The sequence below is a fragment of the Coturnix japonica genome, chromosome 26, assembly GCF_054131305.1.
Source record: "Coturnix japonica strain WE chromosome 26, WE-NBRP24, whole genome shotgun sequence".
Lineage (NCBI taxonomy): Eukaryota > Metazoa > Chordata > Aves > Galliformes > Phasianidae > Coturnix > Coturnix japonica.
In genome coordinates, this window is record NC_140688.1 from 4,683,264 (window position 1) to 4,707,500 (window position 24,237).

The 24,237-nt window shown below is 46.9% G+C and overlaps 1 protein-coding gene, 2 long non-coding RNA genes and 1 pseudogene across 4 annotated transcripts in view; 3 read left to right on the top strand and 1 right to left on the bottom strand.

The window, feature by feature from the left end:
- Positions 1–24,237, top strand: part of LOC146756705 (uncharacterized) — a 378,411-nt gene that overhangs the window by 352,490 nt on the left and 1,684 nt on the right. The gene's annotated exons all lie outside the window — the stretch shown is intronic.
- On the top strand, positions 3,716–7,419 carry LOC146756725 (uncharacterized; annotated as a pseudogene).
- LOC146756726 (uncharacterized) lies at positions 10,118–10,805 on the bottom strand. The gene is made up of 2 exons (XR_014937310.1): positions 10,570–10,805; positions 10,118–10,494 (listed from the first exon to the last, which is right to left on the bottom strand). It is a non-coding gene; the product is annotated as an uncharacterized LOC146756726 (long non-coding RNA).
- LOC146756727 (solute carrier family 15 member 2-like) lies at positions 12,263–24,069 on the top strand. 2 transcript variants are annotated; one of them, XM_085524079.1, is made up of 6 exons: positions 12,263–12,324; positions 16,236–16,282; positions 19,552–19,639; positions 20,258–20,399; positions 22,165–22,257; positions 23,548–24,069. In XM_085524079.1, the coding sequence occupies exons 1-6, from the start codon at positions 12,276–12,278 to the stop codon at positions 23,780–23,782; spliced, it is 654 nt and encodes a 217-aa protein (XP_085380205.1). In that variant the 5' UTR covers positions 12,263–12,275; the 3' UTR covers positions 23,783–24,069. The 2 variants fall into 2 exon arrangements, with proteins under 2 accessions (XP_085380205.1, XP_085380204.1); XM_085524078.1 differs by lacking the exon at positions 12,263–12,324 and having other exon boundaries at positions 15,691–16,282.

Here is a 24,237-nt window from a genome sequence, read left to right on the forward strand (position 1 = left end):
ATTAATCCAAAAAAGGAAGCCTTTTCCCGTTGGGCAGTAGCATCTACACTGTTACAAAACCATCTATGGGTAGTAAGAAGCACCCATATCCACGAGAAAACGAACCTCAATATCCTGCTTTCCTAAATGCAATTTCCCACTGCAGTTTGCACACTGCTTTTCTTCCAGTGAGGTCACTCCCAAGTACACTGCCCGGTGCAACTCAAGGGTAGGTATGGCCAGCCATACGGACCACAAACCCACACAGAACCGCAAGGTATCGCTGCACAGAAGACTTATTAGGACCCTTAGACAAGGATCTGGGGAAAGTCGTATTATTACAGCAGCTTCTGGGTAAAGCTCCTACCCACAGCTCGGTTCCATTGCAAGAGTTCTGTTCAACACACAATGTCCTCTGGTGCTGTGCCGGAGATTGCCTCTTGCTGGGACATACTCGTGGGGGAGAGGAGTGAAAGGAACGCCAGGACAGCAAGGGAGGGATGCCTGATGACAAGGGTGTGCGAATGTCCCCACCGAAGGAAGCAAAGAGAGCCGGCAGAAAGGGATGCTTCATTAGCGTAACAAAACACAGCCCCCATTCCTCCCTCCCTCCTCCCCCGCACCCCTTCCCATCGCCATCCCCCGGGGGCAGATGTGCCATGAAAACGAGCTCTGGGCGTGATCGTTGTGGGAATTCCTGCCTTCCTGAGCCTGTGCGGAAGAGGCGAGAGCCTGGCTGGAAGCCATCCGGGCAGCACCGCGGTGGGAGGTGCACCAAGGCCGTCCTGCGGCCAGCTCCGGGCTGAGGGCACTCGGCGTCCTCTGCTCTACGCGACTCCGAGGAGCCCGGCTACCTGCACCAGAGCTGGGAGCAGCCTGCTCCGCACCCAAGGTAGGTGCCCTTCGTGGCTCGTGCAGAGGAGCGCACGCTTCCTGCCCCCTGCCAGCAGCACCGGGAGAGGAGCGGGGAGCGGCCCCGGACGGGGCGGAACCCGCACTGCCGTACCCCAGGCGGGACCCTGGTCCCGGCTCCAGCTCCCGCTCAGCGCAGCAGGTTTGCTGGCCCAGACGGGCTGCAACCAGGGCGGCAGTTCATGCAGCCCGGGCTGGGCTCCGAGGGGCACGGGAACGGGCTGGGAGCTGGGACAGTGAGGAAGGGAGCAGAGGAGGTCAGCGTGCTCTGCTGCCCGGTTGGATCTCTGTAACACAGCGCAGCTGGGGCTGCAGTTCTTCCTCTGGGCCACGGGAGACACGAGACGGCCTCGCTCTGCAGCTGTGCACGCGTGGATTGACGGAAGCTTTAAACCCCCCGATGCCTCCTTTGGAGTGTCTTAATGTGAAGCCTCCAAGTGGAAATTTGCACTCGCCCTGCTCCTCCTCCCCGGCAGCCCCCAGCTTCTCTTCGGGGACGCTGCGGGCAACACGTGCCTCTGGCGACCCTTGAAATGGCGTTACCTTTTGTTTGCTGAGCGCTTGCCTGATGGCTCAGCTGGGGTTGTGCAAAGCCCTGGCAAGGCTTTTGTTCAGGCTGTCCCGGCAGCTGCAGATGCCTTGAGCACACAGCTGCGGGCCCTGAGCACGTTCAGCATCTGCAGCAGCTCTGGAACAGACGATGAGAAGCTGGCAGCCTGTGGGCTGACTGGAGCACGCGCTGAGAACACGGCCGAGCAGCAGCAGGTCAGTAAAGCACAGCCCAGGTGCCTTCTGCAAAGGGCACGCGCTGCTGAGAGCGTCCCCTGGCAGTGAGCGCAGTCTGCGTGCTCGGCTGAAGAGGGAGGGAGGAATGAATTTATTGATATCATGCAGGTGTCCTGGAGTGCTCTAACAACTGCTTAACAAGGCTGTTGTAACCACGTGGTTGTTTATTGCTTTAATTGTTCTGTTTAGCACTGCTGCTATTCGATAAGTTGCCTTCACGGTTCAGTTAAAATTCCCAGCACAGCATCGGCTGGTGGTGGCTGTGACCGTCACAGGCTGGTTTGGCTGCAGTGCTGTCACATACTCTCTCTTCTCAGGAGATGGAAAAATAATCTCCATGTGGTTGGATGTTTTGTTGATTTATTGTTGTGTTTAAGTAAGCCATCCTATTTATTTGAGAAGTGTGAACCATCCAGTTGACTCCTCGCCGTTTTGCACTTCCTTACCTGAGGAATGTGAGCCATCACCACTTTTAGGTAACATCAGCAGTAGGTGGTTTTGAGAACTACATCAGTCACCTTTACAGAGTACTTTTCCCAACCCTTTTCTGAGGGCTTGCTTGATTTCAGCAAGCCCAGGGCTACTTCCACTCCTGAGAGGATGTACGGACATCTGCCAGAGGATTTAATCCATTTGCCACCAGGTGTTCCCTCACGGATCTGTGGAGGTGGTGCTCCAGCAGGCTTGCTGTGTTTGAGTGTTGGGGGCTGCATTCACGGTGTTCTTCCATGAACCAGGTGCTTTTCTGCACCTCCTGCTGGATGGTTGGATGGCCATACCATTTTCTAACAGTATTTCTGCATCTCTTTCCTGGGTAGCCGTCCCCTTTAGGTGTGCTTGCAGTCAATCAAAAGATCCCCCAGTTGGCACAGGCTGTCCTTGTTGTATGTCCTCAACTTCCTTCACCACTCAGACCTCCAATAAAACTCCCCTTTCCCATTCCTCCTGTATCACTCTTCAGTTTCCTTAACTGCAGCTAGGGCAGGCAATAAGCCGTCATTCTGCTGCCTCTGTTTGCCTTAACTGTGTAGAGGCAGTGCCTTTAATTAGTGCTATGGGTGCAGTTTTGCATCTGTTTGGAGCCAAACCCTACAGGTGGAGGATGTGTGGCCTAAAGGATTGTAAGCGACTCGGGGAGGTCTTCGTTTATTGTGTGAATAAGCATTACCTGCACAACTTGCACCACGTAGTGCAGCAGAAATATTGTGGAATATCAGTCGCTTTTGATTCTGGGAGGACCGGTGCAGTTCTCCTTTGCTTCATATGTCACTTTCAAACCCGACACGATGCTGATAACACCTTTCCCATTTTGCATCCTATTACTGCCCCCAGTGACCTCTGCTTTCTGCTCAACTACAGCAGTCGCCAGGAGAACACTCACAGAAGAATTTGGGATGCGCTTCATGTCTCTTGTCATCGGTTTGTTTCCCTTCTTGCCATCCTGCAGACTTTGCCCATTGGTCACAAGTGGATCCAAACACAGCATACACTCCTAAGGGAGAAGCAGGACTATATTTGTTGATATAATAGGGATATGCTGTAGTGATTTAACAGTGACACAGCAGGATCAGAGGTGGCTGGATACACTTGGTTATTTACTGCATGGAGGGTAGGGTTACGCACACACCTACAGGAGGCCCTCCCATTGAGTCACGAGGCTCAGAGTAGGTCCCCTTTTTTTCTCATGTCTTCAGACCACAGAGGTAAGGAGCTAGGATGTGGCTGGATCCTCTCCTAGTCCCAAGCTTGGTCAAGGCTTTGTGTGGAAGGAATCATACGTGCACAGTCCCTCTAAGACAGAACCTTAGAGAATACATGAAAGCTCCAAAGTAACCACGGGTGTCTTACAGAAGATCTGTATTGAGAAGGAGTCTTGATGTCAAGCTGCAAGGGATCTCTGTGCAGGTGTGAGCTGCAGAAACAGCCCTGCTCGAGGGCAGGTCCTGTGGTGCAGCCCGCTGCTGTGCAGCAGAGCTGGAGGGGCACTTGGGCTGCTCCCTCTTTTGCGGTAAGATGACTGCCTCCTTGCCGTGCTTTGTCTTAAGTCCCCTCTCAGTCTCAGCTGTTGAACTAAGTGTCAGCTACCAGTTGTTTCAGCCTCCCAGTCTGAGACAGCTTTGTGACGGTTCATCTCTTTGAGCCAGACTGTTTCCTGTGCTGCAGCTCATTGTCTTCCTCTGCAAGGCTGGGCAGTGCCCTGCAGAAGGGCTGAGCTGGGACTGGGACTGCTGCATTCCCTCACAGCTCCCCTGCCATTTCTCTTCTCTCTGCAGGCTCCAGTTCAACTTCTGCCTTCCAGCCGTGATCATCCCAGCCTGCAGGAGAGCAGCAAATGGCCGCAGCACATCCAGTTGAGGTAGGGGTTGGGGAAGCAGGCAGGAGAGGCCAAGGGGCCAGGGATGTGAATGCAGGGGAAGAGGGAGGTGCCCTCAGCCAGCGTGTGTGTGCTGGGGACAGAAAAGCAGCTGGGGTGTGAGGTTCTGTCCTGTGCGAGCTGCTTGCCTGGGCCTTGGCTGTTCCCAGCAAGGAGCCTCTTTGCTTGCAGGAGCCCGTGAGCTTTGAGGAGGTGGCCGTGTATTTCAGCAGGGAGGAGTGGGCGCTGCTGGACCCTGTGCAACGAGAGCTCTACCGGGACGTGATGTTGGAGACATACCAGTGTGTGGCCTCGCTGGGTGAGAGCTTGTCTGCCTTTCCTCCTCGTTAGGGCACCTTTGGCTGTGCAGAATGAGCCTCTGCAAGCCGGGCCTTGAATAAACACCATGCAGCTACATATTGACTCACACCACAGTGCCAGCAAGAAAGGAGATACTGAAAAGCATGAGTTTCAGAAGGGATTAGTATGCACGGCACTCTGATCAAAGCCACAGAGTCAGTGCTGGCAAGCAGGCATCAGCCAGGAGGGAGAAAACCAGCCCTTGTGTTGTGTGTTGCTTGGTGCCACCAGCTCCAGCTCACAGATGAATCCCTGGTTACTGCTATGGAATTGAAGATTTTCCATGCAATTGCCATCAACATTTTGATGCCTTGACCACTGGTAGACTGTAAGAAAACAAATAAGCTGTTGTAAAGTTAATTTGAAAGAAAAAATATCCCTTCACAATGTTCAGAGATGTCAAAACATTCTTTGCTCCAAGGGAAGCTGTAGGCACAGTGTAATTTAGACCTAAATGGTGGTTTCTCCTTGGGGAGGGGCACAGAGTGGAACTGTTGAACAGGCACTGCCAGCATGAGGGAAATGCTCTCTTGTTCCCTGTTTCTCTCCCTGAAGCTCCACTTCCAGCCCCCAAGCCCATGCTGATCTCCCTGCTTGAACGAGGGGAAGACCCCTGGATCCCAGATGTGCGTAGCCCTGAGACCATGCCAGGAGACCTCAGCCCAGGTGAGGTGGTGGAGGGAAGGGGAATGTTGGGGCTGTAAGAGCCTTCTCTGCCTGTGTTTTATTTTGGGCACTGTGTGCTATTGCTGCATTTCCTCTGTCATCCAGCAGCTGATGGGATCAAAAATACAAAGGAGGTTCCGCAGAGAAATTGTGTAGCGGAAATGCAGCTGAATCGCATCTCTGTGGAAGAAATCAGAAGGGATGTCCAGGAAGTCCTGCAGCAAGGTCAGGGTGAGCACATCAAGAAGCCCCTGGGAAAGCGTCTGGGAATGACACTGAGGAACCCAGTGGACACCAACATAGGTCCAAAGCAGCCTGAGGAAACCAGGAGCAAGGATGTGTGCCAGATGAAAAAGCAGAATCCATGCACTGAGTGTGAGAAAAGCTTTAAACTGGATTCCAGCATCACTAGCCACCAGTGCACGCACTCAGCAAAGAGGCATTATGAGATCTGTGATTCTGCAGAGAGCATGGAATGGAGACTCCACCCCACTGGCCAGCAGTGCATGTACACAGGAGAGAGAGCCTTTGAGTGCTCTGACTGTGGAAAGACTTTTACGGACAGTGGGAGCCTCACTTCCCACCAGTGTATCCACAGAAGAGGGAGACTGTACAAGTGCCTTGAGTGTGGGAAGAGCTTGAAAGGTAGTTCTAAACTCAAAATACACCAACGTGTCCACACAGGAGAGCGACCGTATAAGTGCCTTGTGTGTGGGAAGAGCTTTAAGGATAGTTCTACACTCAAAATACACCAACGTGTCCACACAGGAGAGCGACCATGTAAGTGCCCTGAGTGTGGGAAGAGCTTTAAGGATAGTTCTAACCTCAAAATACACCAACGTGTCCACACAGGAGAGTGACCGTATAAGTGCCTTGAGTGTGGGAAGAGCTTCAAAAACAGTTCCAGCCTCACCATCCACCATCGCATTCACACAGGAGAGAGACCCTGCAAGTGCACTGAGTGTGGGAAGAGCTTCAAAGGGAGAACCCACCTCACCATCCACCAGCGTGTCCACACAGGAGAGAGACCATATAAGTGCTCTGAGTGTGAGAAGAGCTTCATAAGCAGTTCTGATTTGAAGCTCCACCAGCGCATCCATACAGGAGAGAGACCCTATAAGTGCTCTGAGTGTGGGAAGAGCTTCATAAGCAGTTCTAATTTGAAGCGTCACCAGAGCATCCACACAGGAGAGAGACCCTGCAAGTGCTCTGATTGTGGGAAGAGCTTCATAAGCAGTTCTGATTTGAAGCTCCACCAGCGCATCCACACAGGAGAGAGACCATATAAATGTCCTGAGTGTGGGAAGAGCTTCAAAAGGCGTGCTGAATTGAAGATGCACCAGCGTGTCCACACAGGAGAGAGACCATATAAGTGCTCTGAGTGTGAGAAGAGCTTCAAAAGGCATTCTGAATTGAAGATGCACCAGTGCATGCACACAGGAGAGCGACCCTATAAGTGTCCTGAGTGTGGGAAGAGCTTTAAAAGGTGTTCTGAGCTGACACTGCATCAGAGCATCCATCAGGAAAAAGAGACCCTGTGAGTGTCCTGAGTGTGGTAAGAGCTTCAAAGGGAGTTCTGAATTGAAGCTGCACCAGCATATGCACACAGGAGAGAGACCATAGCTTCTGTCAGACATTTTAGAACATTTTGGCCAGGCCTGCATGCAGGGAGATGCCTGGGAACTTGTCTTTTCTCTCCCTCAGAGAATCCCATCTGCTGTGTTACCAGAATGTCTGCACCAGTGAGCTGAAATGGCAGGAAGCCTTGAGTGTGAGAAGGGCTTTGTGCTGAGCAGAGAGCTCCTCACACTCCCAGAAGAACTTCATGCAAAGCTCAGTCCTCATTAAACATTGCAGTCCACAGGACAGGTAGCTACTAGGACTGCATCTCCTGCAGGAAGAGTTTCTCTCAGGGCTGGTGCCTCATTTCTCATGGGAAAACCCCCAGCAGGAGAGACCCTCAAAATGCTGGAGAGCCCAGGGATGAGGGAGACCAATGCTTCTCTCCGTGCAGGAAGAGTTTGCAAAGGAGACGGCATCACCGACACCCTCTGCAGAAGGGACTTAACCCAGGAGCTTCAGATGGCCTTTCCTTGCTGCCCAAAGCACTTCTCTCACCATGCCCGCTTTCCACTTCTACTCTTCCCACCAGCTGCTTTTTGATGCTGTTTCCTAGTGGAGAAATGGTTGTGTAGGGATCTGCTGTGTGTCTGTGTGCATGTGTTGCTCTCAGTCATTTCTGAGCGCACTGATGCATCCCAGAGAAGGGTCAGCAGAGCAGTAAGGTGGCTCTTGGAGGTTTTCTGAGAATCTTCTGTAGTGGAAAGAGAAGGGGGTGAATAAAGTAGCTGAGTTGTTCTGGAGCTTTCTTCACTGTAGTCTTGTTTTTGCTCTTAAAATAAATGTCAGCATGTGGAATGAGGAGAGGGAAAGGTGCAAGCAGGGTTTGGTTTTGGTGCCCTCTCCAGCCCACTGCTTGCTTCTGGACAAGGCATTTCCTTTCTTAATAGGGGAGATGCTCCAGGCCCTTCACCATCTTCGTGGCCCTCCGCTGGACTCTCTCCAAGAGATCCCTGTCTTTTTTGTACTGGGGAGCCCAGAACTGGACACAATATTCCAGATGAGGCATTAATAGGGCAGAGTAGAGGGGGAGGATCACCTCCTTCGACCTGCTGGACACGCTCTTTTTAATGCACCCCAGGATGTCATTGGCCTTCTTGGCTACAAGGGCACACTGCTGGCTCATGGCCAATCTGTTGTCCACCAGGACGCCCAGGTCCCTCTCAGCAGAGCTCCTCTCCAGCAGGTCTTCCGCCAGCCTGTACCGGTGCATGTAATTATTCCTCCCTAGGTGCAAGATTCTACACTTGCTTTTGCTAAACCTCATCCGGTTTCTTACTGCCCAGCTCTCCAGCCTGTCCAGGTCTCACTGAATGGCAGCACAGCCTTCAGGCATGTCAGCCAATCCTCCCAACTTCGTGTCATCAGCAAACTTGCTGAGGGTGGTCACTATCCCCTCATCAAGGTCGCTGATGATGTTTAACAAGACCAGACCCAGTACAGACCCCAGGGGGACGCTGCTAGTTATACGCCTCCAGCCAGACACCACACCGGCAATGACAACCCTCTGCACTCTGCCAGTCAGCCAATTCTCAACCCACTTCACTGTCCACTCATCTATCCCATACTTCCTCAGCTTTATAAGGATGTCATGGGGGACAGTATCAAAAGCCTTACTGAAATCAAGGTAGACTACATCTACCGCCCTCCCCCTGTCCACCCAGCTAGTGACATCTTCATAAAAGGCGACCAGGTTGGTCGAGCACGACCTCCCCTTGGTGAACCCATGCTGAGTACTCCTGATAGCCTCCATATCACCCAGTTGTCTGGAGATGGCATCTAGAACAAGCTGTTCCATCACCTTCCCTGGGACAGAGGTGAGGCTGACTTGCCTGTAATTACCCGGGTCTTCCTTCTTGCCCTTTTTGAAGACTGGAGTCTTTTTGCTTTTATAAACAAAGCTCTTCTTGTGGGTTGCTGAGCACTCTGAGGTTCTTTGAAGTCAATTGACTACAAACCTCCTGAGTGGCCCTCTGTATCTCATAGGACTGGCACTGCCAGATTTTCTCTTGTATCCTAGGCATAGCCAAAGGCCATGTAAAAGGTGACTGCTTTTTTCATCATGGCTTTATTAAAGCTAACAAATATTGGCACTAATGGATTTCTGTCACTGAATACCAGTGTAGTCTCCTCTGTTTACTGAAGGCTGTGCAAAAGCTCTTGGACAGACCTAAAGCTGAATACTGAACAGCAAAAGATCAGCTATGAGCACAGGTGTAAGAGGTGGTGGAAATCCATATTGTCATTTGGAGCTGCTAGGCATCCACAATGATGCAGGTGGGAATGGCAGCTGGTGAGTAATAAATGCAAAGAAGGACCCAATCAGCGTCTAACAAATACACTGCAGGAAGATAAAGGAAATCCGTTGAGGGTTTGTATCCTTATAGTGCATGAGGAACTACTTGGAAACAGGTTGGGAAAGCAGAGGGGCCAGGAGGTGACCATAGTGGCCTGACGAATGAAAGCAGCCTCAAATAGATTCATCAGACCACCTGCTGTTGGAGCCAGACTCATGCTGAGCCTGCAGTTGCACAAACCCAATGACTTGCAGCATCCAGGCTGTAGGTGCAGGAGAAATACCATGTACCATTGCCTGCTGGTGGGATGTGCATCTGGCTGCTTCCTTGCAGCTTCAGCTCTGCTCTGCAGCTCCCTGTGTCCATGAGGAAAGCATGTCTTTGCTCAGGGGTGCTGTTTGTATGAAGAAGAGCAACTTATGAACTCCTTCTCTTATGTGAGTATAACCTTTCTCCCCTGCAGTCGGAGGGGATTTGCACCAAGAGCCAGGGGAGAGCAGACTTCCTTGTGCACAGCATAGCCAGGACAAAAGAAATTGTGCTACAGACTGTCAGTTCAGACTGTGTGTTTAGGAAAAGTCACTAATTTTGTGTCTTTCCCTCTGGAGTTTAATACAGGGAAAACCCACTCAGCTGCTCTTCCTGCTGGAGTTGCTGGCTTTCCCCATCCGACAAAGTGATCCCTGTGGTCACTGCAGAGGGAGGCAGAAAAGAATGGATGGCACCACAAGCTCATTATAAAAATGTGGGGAACCAGAGTTAATGAATCTTGGATGAGCCCCTGATCAGCCTGGCCCTGGGTGTGGCAATGGAGGGAGCTGGTCCAGGAGGATCTGATTAAAATCTCATAGCAATGACAGTCCCTAGAATGCAGGAGGCTGTGATGTGTCTATCTGTGCTTGCATCTGGTAGGGGCCACTGATGTAGAGCTGGGATCTCTCTGGATTAGATCAGTAGGATTTCTACCAGGACAGATATTATAGGGATTTACATGTTCCCTGACCTGGCAGCTTGCCCTAATGAAACACTGATTATGCAACAGCAATCTAACTTAAGCTCTAGCCAAAAAAATCCTCTGTGCTGAGAGATGGTGAGAGTACTCTCTCTGCAATGGCAAGGATTTGAAATTGTGCAGTGCATTAAGTTTGCAGATAATGAAACAATCAGGCTGTTTATTGTTGGTGCATGAAAAACAAAACTGGAAAAACTACAATTAGTGCCTGCCCTGAGATTCTCCTAGTTGTATGGCCAGATTAATGGATGAAAGTGTTTCCTTTGTGTGTATGGGAGATTAGTTCTGCTTGTCTCTCATTTCATGGCCAGTGGAGCTAAGGATAGCTCAAGGTGTCTGATATATAGCAGAATCAGAACTGAACCCCGGTGTCCTGCTGCCACATCCAGGAGCTGTGAACCCTCCTTTGCTGTCCAGCAGACCCCCAGTGCTGGGCATCCCTGAGAGCTGGCTGCGAGGGATGGAGGAGTTGCAGGATTCCTGCGTTTCTTGCTACCAGCTGCCTCTTCCTGAAGGAGAAACAAGTAAACAGTGAGTACAAGCAGCTGAGCGTGGAAAGGGATAGAAGATGGTATGGGACTTACCACTTTGTCAGTGTGAAAAGGGCTGTTCCCAAGGCAGTATATGTCCCAGAGGCTGGAATGGACTACAGATGGCTGAGATGCTGCATGCAATTGTTTTTCAATCTTTGCTGTGATAACGCTAAAGGCAGGGCAGCTTGATGAATAGACTGCTGAGCTGGCACCTGTGAGCTTTCAGTGGAGTCTGCCTTCATCAGGACATTTTTTTCCCCTCTTTTGCCCATCTCTGAAGAGGAAATAGTGTCATCTGCACAGTGAAACACCCTGAGACCTACAGCACTAAGAACCTGCTACCAGTACCACCAGGGAGAAAATGTTTGCCAAGCAGCCATCAAGTGCTTTTTCAAAGTTCTGCCACACCACATCCATCTTTCTTCCAGCTGCAGAGACCTCCCACCTTCTCACTCCATGAAGGGGATGGAAGATCCAGCCCCAGGCAAGTGGATGGGGTTAACCTGTGGATTCTTCTAGTGCCAGGTTTTAATCAAAGAGCTGGAGTTATGCCAGAACCAGTCAGCTGTGGTGGTGGGTGTGTGAGAGTCTAGCACATCTTGATTATTAGGGGCATTAAGAAAGCCATTCAGAATTTAGCGATCTCAAACAGCACTAAGTAGGGTGTTAGAAGATGAGCTAATGTTCCCTTTAATACCCATCTTGGTTCTCCTTTTCTTAATTTCTTTTTATTTTCTTCTTCTTTTTTTTTTTTTCTTTTTCTTTTTTTTTTTTTTTTTTTTTCTCAGATTTTACAAACCTGTATGAACAATAAAACTAGGTATTGTTTTAATAAGGGACTGCCTCTAAGACACGAGTTGCATTCTTAAAATGCTTTAAATGGCTATGGAGGGAGATGAAGGCCAAGCAGGAAGGACAGAGAATACAAATGTCCCAGGGATTGGACATGTGCTTGTGGGCCAGCATTGCCTGGAGCACCTCAGTGTCCATTTCCTCTGTCTTCAACCTACACAAACTGGTGCAGCTGGTCAGCTGGGAGTCAGGGCACAGTGCCTGACCTCGCAGTATCAAATACAACTTGGAATCTCAAGGGGGAAATAGTTGGAAAGGAATTCAAGAGGTCACTTAGGCTCTCTCTGTACTGACAACCTGAATAGTTAAATTATTCCTGGTTTTCAAAGTAATGTATATCCTTCCTTGGCACTCACTGTTAATCAGTGCTTGGTTACAAAAGACTGCAAGTCTTGTTCTGGAGCCAGCTTCCAATTTTTGCAGTGATTCTGTGATGTTCCCATCCTGAGAGCCTAGAAATGAGTTTACATTTATGGTTGTATTTGTTTGCACTGGGTTTTCTTCATTCTGTGTTTTGCTGAACATTTCCCCTAAGTGAAGATAAATATCCTAATTTTTATGTGCTGTAACAGTCTCTTTAAAAGTCCTTTGAAAGGGAAAGCCCTTTCCTGATGTGTTTCCCCTCCTTCCAGTCTTGTAACAGAAGCCACAAGCATTTCCAAACAAAGCTTTTTACAATTCTCTTTCTATCTTTTCATCTCTATTTCATTATATGGCCTATAGTGCTCATTCCTCCTTTCTGCTTGTTGAGTACGTAGTGAATAAATCACTATTTATTGGCGACCAAAGGACTGCTGCTGTGAAGTGAAACATTAACAGGGTGGGAGAGAGCCAGGACTGCTCAACAAGGTTCATCTTCAAACACTACATAGCTGTGCTCATCTGGTGCACCCAGAGCAGAAGGAATGGCAGAGAAGGACCGTGAGCTGCAAACTGCAAAGGAAGCCCAAGCTGGTGAGAGAATTTCTTAAAACTCCTTTTGCTAAACTGAAGGCAAAAAGGCACCAGGAGTGATGAGAAGTTTCCCTGATGTGCACAGGCTGACTAGTGACCCGCTAACAGGCACTTAAAGACAGTTTAGGTGCTTGATATTGTTAGTGTTGTTGACTGACATACCTTTACAAGTTTGAGTCCCTAAGGACTAGTGAGTAGAACAGGGAGGCAGGACTGAAGACTTGTGGCATATTTTCTTGGTTGATCAAGTGAAACATTTGTGTTTATTTTTTTAAATTACTCTGGGATGAGTCTGCAGGTGACTGGGAGCCAGTCTTGGTCTGTCTAAATAAGTTAAGCTGTGATCTTTTCTATAATGGAAGAACTGGAGAAAGGAATCTGGAGAGATCATCTTGTCCATCCGAAGACAGACCACAGCCTGAAGTGTTCCTGGCACAGCTGTAACTTTTTCTTAGGAAAAGAGGAGAGAAACAAAGATATGGTGAAAATACTATTAAAGGATGACCAGTGTGTGTGAATTCAAAATGAGACTCATTAGAAAGAGACCAGTGTGGCTGAGCTGAAAATCAAGAAGGAATTGAACAAGATGAATGCAGACATAAATGAATTGATCAGCTGAGTATAAACAGATTAATGTGTACAGCACTGCAGGATAAAGTACTGAGGATCTAAGAATTGTAAATGCAAAAGGAAAATGCAGATTGTCCTCCTGTGGATTTAGGGATCTGAAAAATGTAGAAGATTGACTCGAAGTTGTAAACTAATATATTCATGGAAACTTACAGCTATGCAAGGCATCTGGTAGCCAAGTTTTACATTGAAGCGTGGATCATCTTACAGGTTGTCCGCTTGCAGGAAGAACAATGCAGAAAAAATCTTACATAAAGCAAAGCAGTCCTTGCTTGCCAGTTGAAGTTGTTTAGAACAGGCTTTTCATGGAAATTCAGAAGAGTGAACATCAGAGGGGCACCTGATTCATCTGCCAGCTCTGGAACAGGGCCTGACATATTCAGCCAGTCCCTAAGATGATCTTAAATATCCAACATCAAGGACTGCCTCAACTGCACCACCTTTCTGCCAGTGCTCCCACATCCTTGCAAGAGGGAAATTTGGACAAAAGAGGCCCCAGATCTTCTTTACTGAAGTCAGTTATTTTCCTCATCTTATTAATGAAGGTAGAGAATAGTTGATCTCTGTGTCATTTTTCCTGGGGGTAGCATTTGGCAGCCATTCCTGAATTTCATCTTATTCATTCCAGAGCCACAAGATGTTATCTCCCACATAAAAATTTTGAGTTAATGCCCTATTCTCCATCCCAGTTTTGGGCACAAGTGCAAGCAGCCTGCTGGCTGTGCTTTTGTTCTCTTTGCTCATGGAGAAGTTGGGAACCTGCATGTTTTCTACCTTCCCAGTTTGGTGAGAAAGTATTGTGAGAGGGATTTCCTGTTTGCCTACTGGATGGATATTTCACATGAAGCCTCACTTGCCTTTTTAAAGATAATGGTGAAGCTTGTGCTACCTCTGACTCTTACAAGGAAGTTGGTTCAAAAACAATATCCACACCTTGAAGTGAATTTGATCAGGCTGTAGCAATTTGAGCACAACTGAAGCATCTGAATATTGTATATTGTGGCTTCTTCTTTCTTTTGTTGAAGACATACAAAAAGAACACAGCTTCCCTGGCTTCTCTCGATCAGCCTTTGTTTGCTCATTTTCTAGTTTCAATAAGACTTTCATTTTCCTTCCTCTTTCTCCAGTATTTACAGCATTTCTAACACCTTTTCTTATTGCCTTTTGTGTCCCCTGCTAGCTATAATTCATTTTGTGCCTTAGCTTTTCAGCCTCTATTGCTCCATACTCGATCTGTTTGTTTATACTCATCTTCAGAAGTGTCACCTTATTTCCATTTGTGGTACAATTCCTTTCCAATTCTCATCCCAGCCACACAGGTCTCCTATCAAGTTCTATTTAACTTGCATCTGAGTTGCTTGCACATATATTCTCCTTAACTCATTCTCACTGTTTGCTTTGACTTACTATTTATTACTACACATTTTTATTCTTTTTTTCCCCCCTTTCTGTCTGAGAAAACCTTCCAGAAGATAATGGCCTAAACATCTCTGCACTGTATTTGACAAGCAGCATGTTAATTCTACTGACTGATACATATATTTTTATTCATGCTAGTATTAGAAAAATCATTTAGCTGGTGTAAAGCACAGGTCTGTGTACTCACAAAGGAAGCATAGCTGCAGGATTCTGAAGATAATATTAAGGCATCACATTGCATCAGCATGGGAGCCCTGCATGAGGGATGCTGAAACCTCTCCTGTCTTGCTTTTGTGTAATCCTTTAATAAACTTCACTGTGTTTGTCCTGCTCATCTGTGCATAGCAGAACACAGCAGGCTCCTACTGAGGCTTGGCTGGAGATGCTTTGGCAAGTAAGAGAGACCAACAGCTGGCTTGGAAATATTTCTGCTGCCTTCAGTAAGGGGTCAGATTGACAGGACTCAAGAGTATATGCTGGCCTGGTGTGCAGGAGACAGGACCAACTTGCACATGATCTGTTATTTGTGTTGCTCTTAGCCTTGAATATACTTTAAAGTCATTCTTGCCTGTGAAATGGGCTTAACAGAGATGTTCTCTGTGTCTTGTTAGCAAGAACTGAAGGCAGGCTAAGGATCTGTGGTATGAGCAGATGCCTCTTTCCTGGTTTGTCAACTGCAAACCTGGCTCCATTATACCCAGCACTAGCAGCAACTTGGTGCTGGAGCTAGGGGTGAGTTTATGGAGACACTGGTACCAACTGCAGATCCTGGGTATGATCTGTGCTTTTTCTGATAAGAAACAGGAGGAATATTTGGGAAATTGCTTTGAATATTTGCCTTTTAAAGAAGCCAAATGGAAGGGGAAGAAAAAGCCCTGCACTGCACCCAAAATGCCACAGAGCTGCAGCCACTCAGGGTGGTTTATGGGAAGGCTGTGAATTTTGTTGTAACTGCAGGCATTGCTGGGGAGCAATGATAAGGATATTGATAAGCTGATAAGGAGCTCCCTGGATTCCCGTGGGAAGGGCAAATGAGGAGGGACACCAGGGTGGGTGCCTGCTGGGAGCCGGGGGCTCCCTACCCAGCATAGAAAGCATTTGCATCATAGGGATCCCAGAGGTGGCCTTTTGTATATAAGGAGATGTTACAGCGGATTTGAAGCTGCTTCTGGGTGCTGTCTGTGCCCTCAGGATTAAACTGCCCCATAGGGGAAGTCAAGGATGTTCCAGGGAGTTGGTGTGGAAATGTACCCTGGTCCTGGAACAGCAAAGAAATGACTTAATACCGTGCAGGCACCTATGACATCCAGTGTCTAAGGGTGATGAGTGTTTCAGTGGTTATGACTTGGAGTAACATGATTTTTCAGTGGAGCGGGACCCCTGTGGAATGAACCTGACATTACCACAATGGAGGACAGATTGATGCTTTTCTCCTAAATCAGCAGGCTCTAGAGGTCTCTGGGACCCTGGATTTTTATTCGTCTCACATCTGTGCAGCATACGGGGCTGTGCTGGGTTGATGTGTGTAAGACAGCTGGGAGCATGCCAAGCAAACTGGAGGTCTGTGCTACAAAGTGCTCACAGCCCCAACCTGCAGAAGGTTTAAGCTGCACTCCCCAGCTCTTCCTGAGCTCTGCTGTTGTCTTTCTTTATGGCATCTCCCTCCCCTTTCTGCCCTGGCCGCAGAAATGTGCTCAATTAGGGTTAACTCAAACTGAATCAAACTTCATGCCTGAGGTTGGAAATCTTCCCAGTCAACTCACCACGGCCACAGAGCACGGTGGGAGACGAGGCGAGAGGGGAGATGAACACTTTTCAGAGAAACGAATCCAAGGAAAGTTTGTTCACTTTTATTTCTGCAGGAGATGATCCCCCCAAAGGAGATTTCCCTGTTCAGAAAAAATCTCCGGTGAGTGTTACAGCTCATTTACTTTGCTATGCTTTCTGCTCAGCTTGCTCTAAACATTGCAAGATCTCTCTGTTCTTTCCTCTTTTGTGCTCTGGCTAGAGACAAACACCCTTTCTTGCAGAGGGTTGAAGTAAGCGTTAACAACTCCATGCAAATATTCCCTCCACTAACCTGATTAAGTTGACAAAGGGCAGCTTAAAGTGTAAAAATGAACTGCATCCTTGGGGAAAAATAAAAGTGAGGGTTTGCATTGCTGCCTTTTTCCTGAATGCTCCTTTCCTTGTGGGAAAGGACTTCCTTCTGTCAATTGCAGGGAGCTGTCATGCATGGGTAGGAGGGAGCTGGGTTGTGCGTTTGCTTCCTTTGGTGAGACCATTGAGACAGGTTTCCAGGTGCTGCTAAGCAGGAGGAGGGATGGGGACTTTGGACAGGCCACTGATGTGTGTCCCAGAGCCTCAGCTTTACGTCTTTGGCTGTGAGTTAAGCCAGATTCACTGTTTGCTTACCTTGCAGCTCTTGCGTTTGTGTAGGTTTTCAGGCTAGTTCCAGCTGAGGGCTTGACACTAAATACCGTACACTATATTGGCTTTGGTAAGAAAGAGGCTTGTTTTGCACGTGCTTTGATTCACAGGACAGTGTGGTAGTAATTGCTCTTGCAGCCAGTTATGTCATAAGCAAGCTAGATATTTAGCTGACTGTTTTAAGTACTGTGCAGGCATTAATTATTGGGTATTCAGAGCTCATGTGAAATACTAATCTTAGTCCTATTTTGCAGCTGATCAGCAAGAGAGAGAAGTGAAAGCAAACAACTCTGCCACTGGCACTTTAAGGGATCCCTTATTTTCTCTCTCTCTCTCTCTCTCTCTTTTTTTTTTTTTGTTTTTTTTTTTTTTCTTCTTGAAGACACAGATCTATCAACTTCCACAATATTTCTAAGAGCTCCATAATCCTGCACATCCCAGGCTTACAGTGGTTAGCTAAGCACAGCGGTGTAGCTGTGTGATCGTCAATCCAGGTTTAGCCTCTTTGCTTTTGCTGGGGCTATCTGCTGAGCAAGGTCCTCCTCTGCAAAAGTGAGCAAACTGCAGCTGGCTCTTCCCATGGATGAAGGTTGCCCACTTTTGGATGTCCAGGCAGGCCCCATGCAGGTCAGTGATGTAGCAGAGAGAGCACCTGAGTGTTTCTGTGTGCGCTGATGCTGTCTCACAGCGTCCAGGCCAGACGAAAGTGTCCCTGCTTGTAAGTCCCTTGCTCAGCATTTGTAAGCAGTTACTTAAGGTGCTGGCTCAGGCACTGGGGCAGGTTTAGCTGTACAGTCTCTCTTCTTGCTCCCCTTTTCCTGCTTGCAGACACTGATGTGTTGGAGGTGCCCATCCCAGAGCAGGAGCCACTGCCAGGGTTTCTGTCACTACAGGTCACAGCATGGCACGTTGTACCTCCTACTGATGCACACAGATCCTGCAGGGTTTGTGCACGGAGCAGTGATTTCAGGCAGCAGCTTTCCCTACACCTGGCTGCCTTGGCTTTGTGGAGTCCCACTCTGTATCTGCATCAAATGCTATTAATTATCAGAGTACTGACAATGAGGTCTGGGAAAGAGTGGAAGAAAGATATCCCTGTTATGTCACTTTATTTCCAAGTTCAAAAAATGCCACAAAGTAACCAGAGAAAGCATTATTTCCTCCTTATGGCTTTTCCTCTATAATATTAAGAACGTGTTGCGGGAGAGCATTGTGCATTTGTGCATTTGCAGCTTCTATATACTGCCATTTTTCAGGCTGGTCTAAAAGCAGGAGCCCTGGGTCCAGTTTCCAAGGGAGCACCCTCTGTGCACTCTGTCTTGGTAGCCATATGCTGAGCACAACAGCTTCAGCACAAACAATAAATGAAATGGATAATTACATCTTTATTCAAGTGAACCCAAGAGTCCAAGGGTTTCTTAATAACAAGGCATTCCATGAATAGTGAGAGGAAAGTATTTCAAAAATCACAAAAATATCACAGATACTTGGTTAGGGAATGGAAATGGGTTTAGTTACAGTGTTGTGTTGTTTTTGTTTTTATTTTATTTAGCAAACAGTTTCTTCTCTTCTGTGGTCCTTGTATAATCTTGAGTGAGACACCATGATTAGCTAGTCATCTAACCTAGGAGGCATTGCTTTGGGAATCCAAATAAGCTCAAGTCTCGTGGTGGAATAAACCTCAATAAACACATCTATCTTCTTATCTGTGTTTGCATTTGAGACTCTGGGAAGTAATAGAGGAATTCATTACTTCTGACACAAGGTACAGAAATGCATACGAAGAGTTCATCTCACCATACCACGGCTGTTTAAAACTTTGGATGTAAATGCAGATGACAGTATTACACCCCCGTCCCTCACCCCATGTATGGCCAGCCTGTCTCTCCCACTAATTGGCAGAGCTGTGAAATCTTGCTGTCCTTGGTGGGAGGCAGTGGAGATAAGCAGCTTCCAGCAGCTCCCAGCTGCTTAGCTGGGACCACCGTGGGTAGTAGAGGGATGGGGGCCTGCACAAGGTCACGCTAAGACCTGGCTGTTCAGGTGCCTTGCACTTCATTTGGAAACAGCAGATTTTAGCTTGAGTGAAGTTGATGTCAATAAAAAAGTAGCCAATTTCAGACAGGTTTGAGAAGTGCATAGCTCTTTTGTTTGATTTTTGTTTAATGAATTGAATTGTCCATAGCTCTGCCAGCATTCTTGGGATATGAAATAGCTGCCGTGGCTGAAGCTCTGCTGCAGTAAATGCAGTGGTGCAGTTTGGTGTAACTGAGGTGCAGAGACTGAGGGCAGTTGACACTGAGGAAGAAGCAGCTCTCTGGGTGCTGGGGGAGGCAGCAGTTTCAGGGGAGAGCAGTAACTCTGTGTGAAGTATAGATAAAAATGCATCTGAAGGTGTATTTTGCGTCTCAGTGGGATGTTATGTTGCAGCAGAGAGGCAGTACAATCTTTCCAAAGAAGTTTCTAGAGCTTAGGGCATAGCAGATGTTGGCTGCTGGCAGTTCTGGAGTCCCTTTGCTGTTCCTTATGGGGTCCACACCTGCCAGGAGGGTTCATAGGGAACCCTAACCAAAGCAAGATGGATGTGTGGCCTCCTTACTCCTTTGAGTCCAACCTGCAGGTTAGCCAGGCAGCACTGAGCACCTGGCTTTCAGACTGGACTCCTCTCTGCTGCCCAGGTGCTGTGTGGATGTGTTGCTGGGGTGAAAACTGTCAATAAGCTGATATGTTCTACTTTAATTCCTGTAGAAACTCTGTGGCTCCAACTACCCCCTGAGCATCGCCTTCATTGTGGTGAATGAGTTCTGTGAGCGCTACTCCTACTATGGCATGAGAGGTATGTGGCCCATGGGAAGAGACTATCCGATCCTTGTGTTTCTGTATATGATGGCCTGGCGTTCCAGAGTTCTGCTGTATATGGTCTCAGTTGTCCTTCAAAATAAACTGGTATTCTGGGATATAAACATGAACAGCACACCCTGATGTTGAAGCTAGACCTGTTTTAAACACGAATTGGGACTAGAGACCTCCAGTGTTGCTTCCAGTCTGAATTTTTTATATCATTCTTGGTCTCAAACCAGTTTTTCCAGCATGTGATGTCTTTCAGTTGTGTGCATTCTGTGTGTCTTTGAATTGAATCATATAGGCACCTAATTTGCAAATAGAAAATATGCATAAACAGAACTACAGGTTCAGGTGTGATAAGCTAGAAAATATATTTTCCAGCTAAACACAAATGCTTATGAGCAGGGGAAGCCTGATACTCACATACCTCATTTGAGCTTCTCCTGTGTCAGGGATTATGAGGAATAGATCTGAAAGCACAGATCTTTCCACAGCAGTGCTCATAGCTGGTACGCAAGTCCTTGTTTTCCTTGTCACTGTGATGTAGCTTCCTGCTTACCCACAGAGATGCACATCAATTATCTGATGTGGTTTGCTTGCTTCCTTTTAGCTGTCCTGACGCTGTATTTCATAAGCTTCTTCCACTGGGATGAGAATCTCTCCACTGCTGTGTACCATGCCTTTTCTGCTCTCTGTTATTTCACACCTGTCATTGGAGCCATCATGGCAGACTCATGTCTGGGGAAATACAAGTAAGTAGACATTTCTCTAATTCAGACAGGATCTGTCTGCAATGTACAGCCTGCATGAGATTCAGTGCTGCCCGCGCTTCTGATTTTGAGCTAGTTCACGGTGCAGCAAAGACACACTTTTGACATATTAACAGCTTCTCTATGTTAACTGGTGAACAACTAATGTGTTTGCTCATGCTGTTACACGCTCCCCTTTCACCCAATGACCAATAGGCAATGCAATTCAAATCAATAAATTAAATCATAGATCACAATGTTCCTCCCCTCTCCTTCCCCATGAACCTTGAGGAAACTAAGATATAGGGTGGTTAACCCTCAGCTTGCCAAGTTCTGTTGCTGAGATAGATTCAAAGTGGTAAGGAAGCAGTATTGTCCTCTTGATCTAGTAGTTTCAGATGAAATGTCACTAGCTGTACTCACATATGCTTTCTCAGTTTAGGGAATGCATGAACACAACCATTTTTATCCCAGAGTAACCTGGACTCGGACAAATCATCTCCCTTAGTACAAAACCAGCTAAACTCTCCCTGAGAAAATTAGGGACTCTTCCCTTAGGCTGATAATTTGCAGGCAGGGCCACCATCTGACCCAGAGTGGTGGTGAGCAGCTGTACACAGGCCATTCTTTCCTTGGCACTGTCTGCTCTCTGCCTGAGGAGTCTTGCTGTTAGTGATGAAGTGCAGCTGAACCCTTCCCTATAGGTCTAAGCACATCTGGCAGTGTGAGTCTCTACATGGAAAAAAATGGCTGCAATATGCCTTTGTAGCAGAAAGCTCTTCAAGAGATATCACTATTCCTTTTTTTCTTTGTGCTTTATTTTAGTCATTTTCTCGAGTGAAATAAACCTACACACACGCACATACACAAAGTTGGCTTGTTTTTTAACTTCATTAGTCGTCTGTGAATACTCATTGCTGTTTGAGGATGGATATCCATCTTGCAGCGTAATGTTGTGAAAAAATAAACCATTAGGCAAACTTTTGTGCACTAGGCAAGAGGTTTTTCCCGGAGTAATCCCCTGGTCTTTATAAATGGTAGTTTTTGCTGCAATAGCTAAACCAATCCTAAGAAGAAGATAACAGATTAGAGGAGCTCATGGGGCTTCTTCTAGATTCTCTTTCCTAACAAGTCCTTCCATTCTCGCTTTGAGCATTTTGTCTGCACATAAATAAATAAATGTGTTGATCTCGAAGACAATGAAGCAATGTAATGTACTCAAAAGCCTGACCCTTCTGGTCAGATTTCCTGCTCACACTCACCAAGATGTGGGAAGCAGATAGATGAGCTCAGTCCTCCAGAGGTGCTTGAGATTCAATTCAGTCTTGTAACAGGAAAACCACACTCCTAATTTGGTTGTAGTAATCAGGTGGGTTGAAAGCGTGCAGCAGTCCCTATGGATTCCTTCCAGCACAGTTAAGTGCATTCTACAAACTGCCAGTTATTAGTAGTCTGGAAACTGAGTTGGACCTGAAGAGTACTCATCTATTTGCAGTGTAGAACATTTAGCTTATTCTACCCAGCAATCTCCCCAAAGAAAGTAGCATCTATGCTTCCCTAATCTCAGCCCATTTGCCTATCTCCTTTTTCCAGCATGCAAAATGTTGACGTGAAAGTTATAGCTGTCTGCAGTACTGGGGATATGGACAAAACTATTCCTTGTGCATCAGCCAAATAGACCTTTCATATCAGGAAACACAGGCACACTCTGTTTAGAGACTGTACATCACACAGCACCTTCAGTCACTGCTGTTTGCTTTGCTCGCAGGACTATCATCTACCTCTCCATTGTGTATGTGGTTGGCCATCTGATAAAGTCAGTCGGTGCAATTCCATCCCTTGGCAACCAGGCAGTTCACGTGTAAGTAGCAGCTGAAGCTGAATGTTCTCGTAGGTTGCAATGGTAGGTGGTTTACCCACTACTGTCACTTGTTTCACCTCCATCGGGCCAGCAGTTTGGAGGGGAAGTGTGAATTCACCAGGAAAAGCTTGGAACAGTCACCAGGACTGAGCCCTTTGATACAGGGACTTCTGATCATGCCTCTCTGCTACATTATGCTACTGGAGTTTGGTCTCTTCCATTCAATTGCTCCTTTCTTCCTCATTTTCTCATTGCTATAGCTGTCCAGCTCAGCAAGTCCCTTTGTGTACATGGGAAGACTAAATCCTAAATACACTTTTTTTTTTATTTTTTTTTTTTTTATGTGTGACAGAGGAATTATCTGTGTTACTTAGAATCAGAGGATTGCTCAGGTTGGAAAAGACCTTAAAGATCATTGAGTCCAACTGCAACCTAACCATACTGCCCTAACTAACAACACTCTGCTAAATCATGTCCCTGAGCACCATGTCCAAATGGTTTTTAAACACATCCAGGGATGGTGAGTCAACCACCTCCCTGGGGGGCCTATTCCAGTGCTTAACTACCCTTCCAGTAAAAAAGTTTTTCCTGATATCCAACCTAACTTGTAGGATACTACTCTTCTTGCCCTCTAGACTCTGAACTGATAGGAATGTCAAAGTAGTTTTCCAGCTGGCATTTCTGAAGCCACTGTGCTGTTTTTACCAAGGTGGACCTGGCACTGAAAATACATGCATGCAGGCAGGAGTACATCTGGTTGATGGAGCAGCTTTCTTTTGTCCTAGATCTGGACAGTCCTGATACTCCTGTTCCACCCAGAAATAATCAGTAATCCTTCGGACCAGCAATGGGATTTTGAGGAGCGCTGGGAGGTAGAAAGCACCCAAGAGCCTATTTCAAACAGAATTGCTTTGCTTATCCAGACTGGAAGCCTTATATGCAAAGGGTCTTTTTGTTTTGTTTTAATTTTCCTTTTCACAATTGATTTCTGCAGCCTTTTGTTCTCAGATGAATGAAAAATAGTCCCTTGGATCTTTGATGTCTGGTATACTCAGTGGGCCTCCGAAAAGCAAGAAAATGACAAACACTGTTTGTTCAGTTGACTGATTCTGAATGCAGAAATGAGGATAAATATATATATGTGTATATATTTGCAGTTAGCTGGCTCATCATCATTGGCAATGTGCAAGAGACAGTGATACGAGAGGAATTATAGTTGGGTGACACTAAAATGTTCCCATAAGCAGTGGAAGGGTTCTGCAATGGTGTTGTTTTTGTTCTTGCATGAAGGGTCCTGTTTATGGTGGGTCTGTTTTTGATCGCCCTTGGAACGGGAGGTATCAAGCCCTGTATCTCTGCATTTGGTGGGGACCAGTTTGAAGAGGAACATGTAAGATTTATTTTCTTTTCTAAACTCTGCAGTGTCTGGGTATCTTATGAGGGTGTTCATGTTTTTAGATTCTGTTGTACTAGAGCCTGTTTGCTAGGAAAATATATAGGAATGATTTGCCAGGACAAGATGTGAGGTAGGATGGTTTGCACAAGACCTGAAAGAATCAATATGCTTCAGAGAAGGAGAATGACAAAAGAACACTATTGATATCAAAAAGGATAAATTATAATACATACAATAATAAATGATACAGATATTGGGTGTTGGAAGAGTTGGAAGGTCCTCTATAGTACAGCGTAGAAAGATTGCTGTTTTTGAGCCAGCATAACGACCATGATTATAACACACTGCAACACAATGCAGCAAACAAAAAGGAAGACTGTACTGCTAGCCTCTCTGCTTGGGTATTTTCCCTCAAAACAGGGACCGGTCTGTTGTAAGAACTATAGAAAATTATTGACTTCTGAAGGTAATTCTAATACCCAGCGTGGTCAGAATGTTTTATAGATATTCCAGAATAGGAAGTTCTGGAGAGCTGGAAAAAATGATTATTTTTAGTTCTATATTGCATCCTGCAAATTTCTATC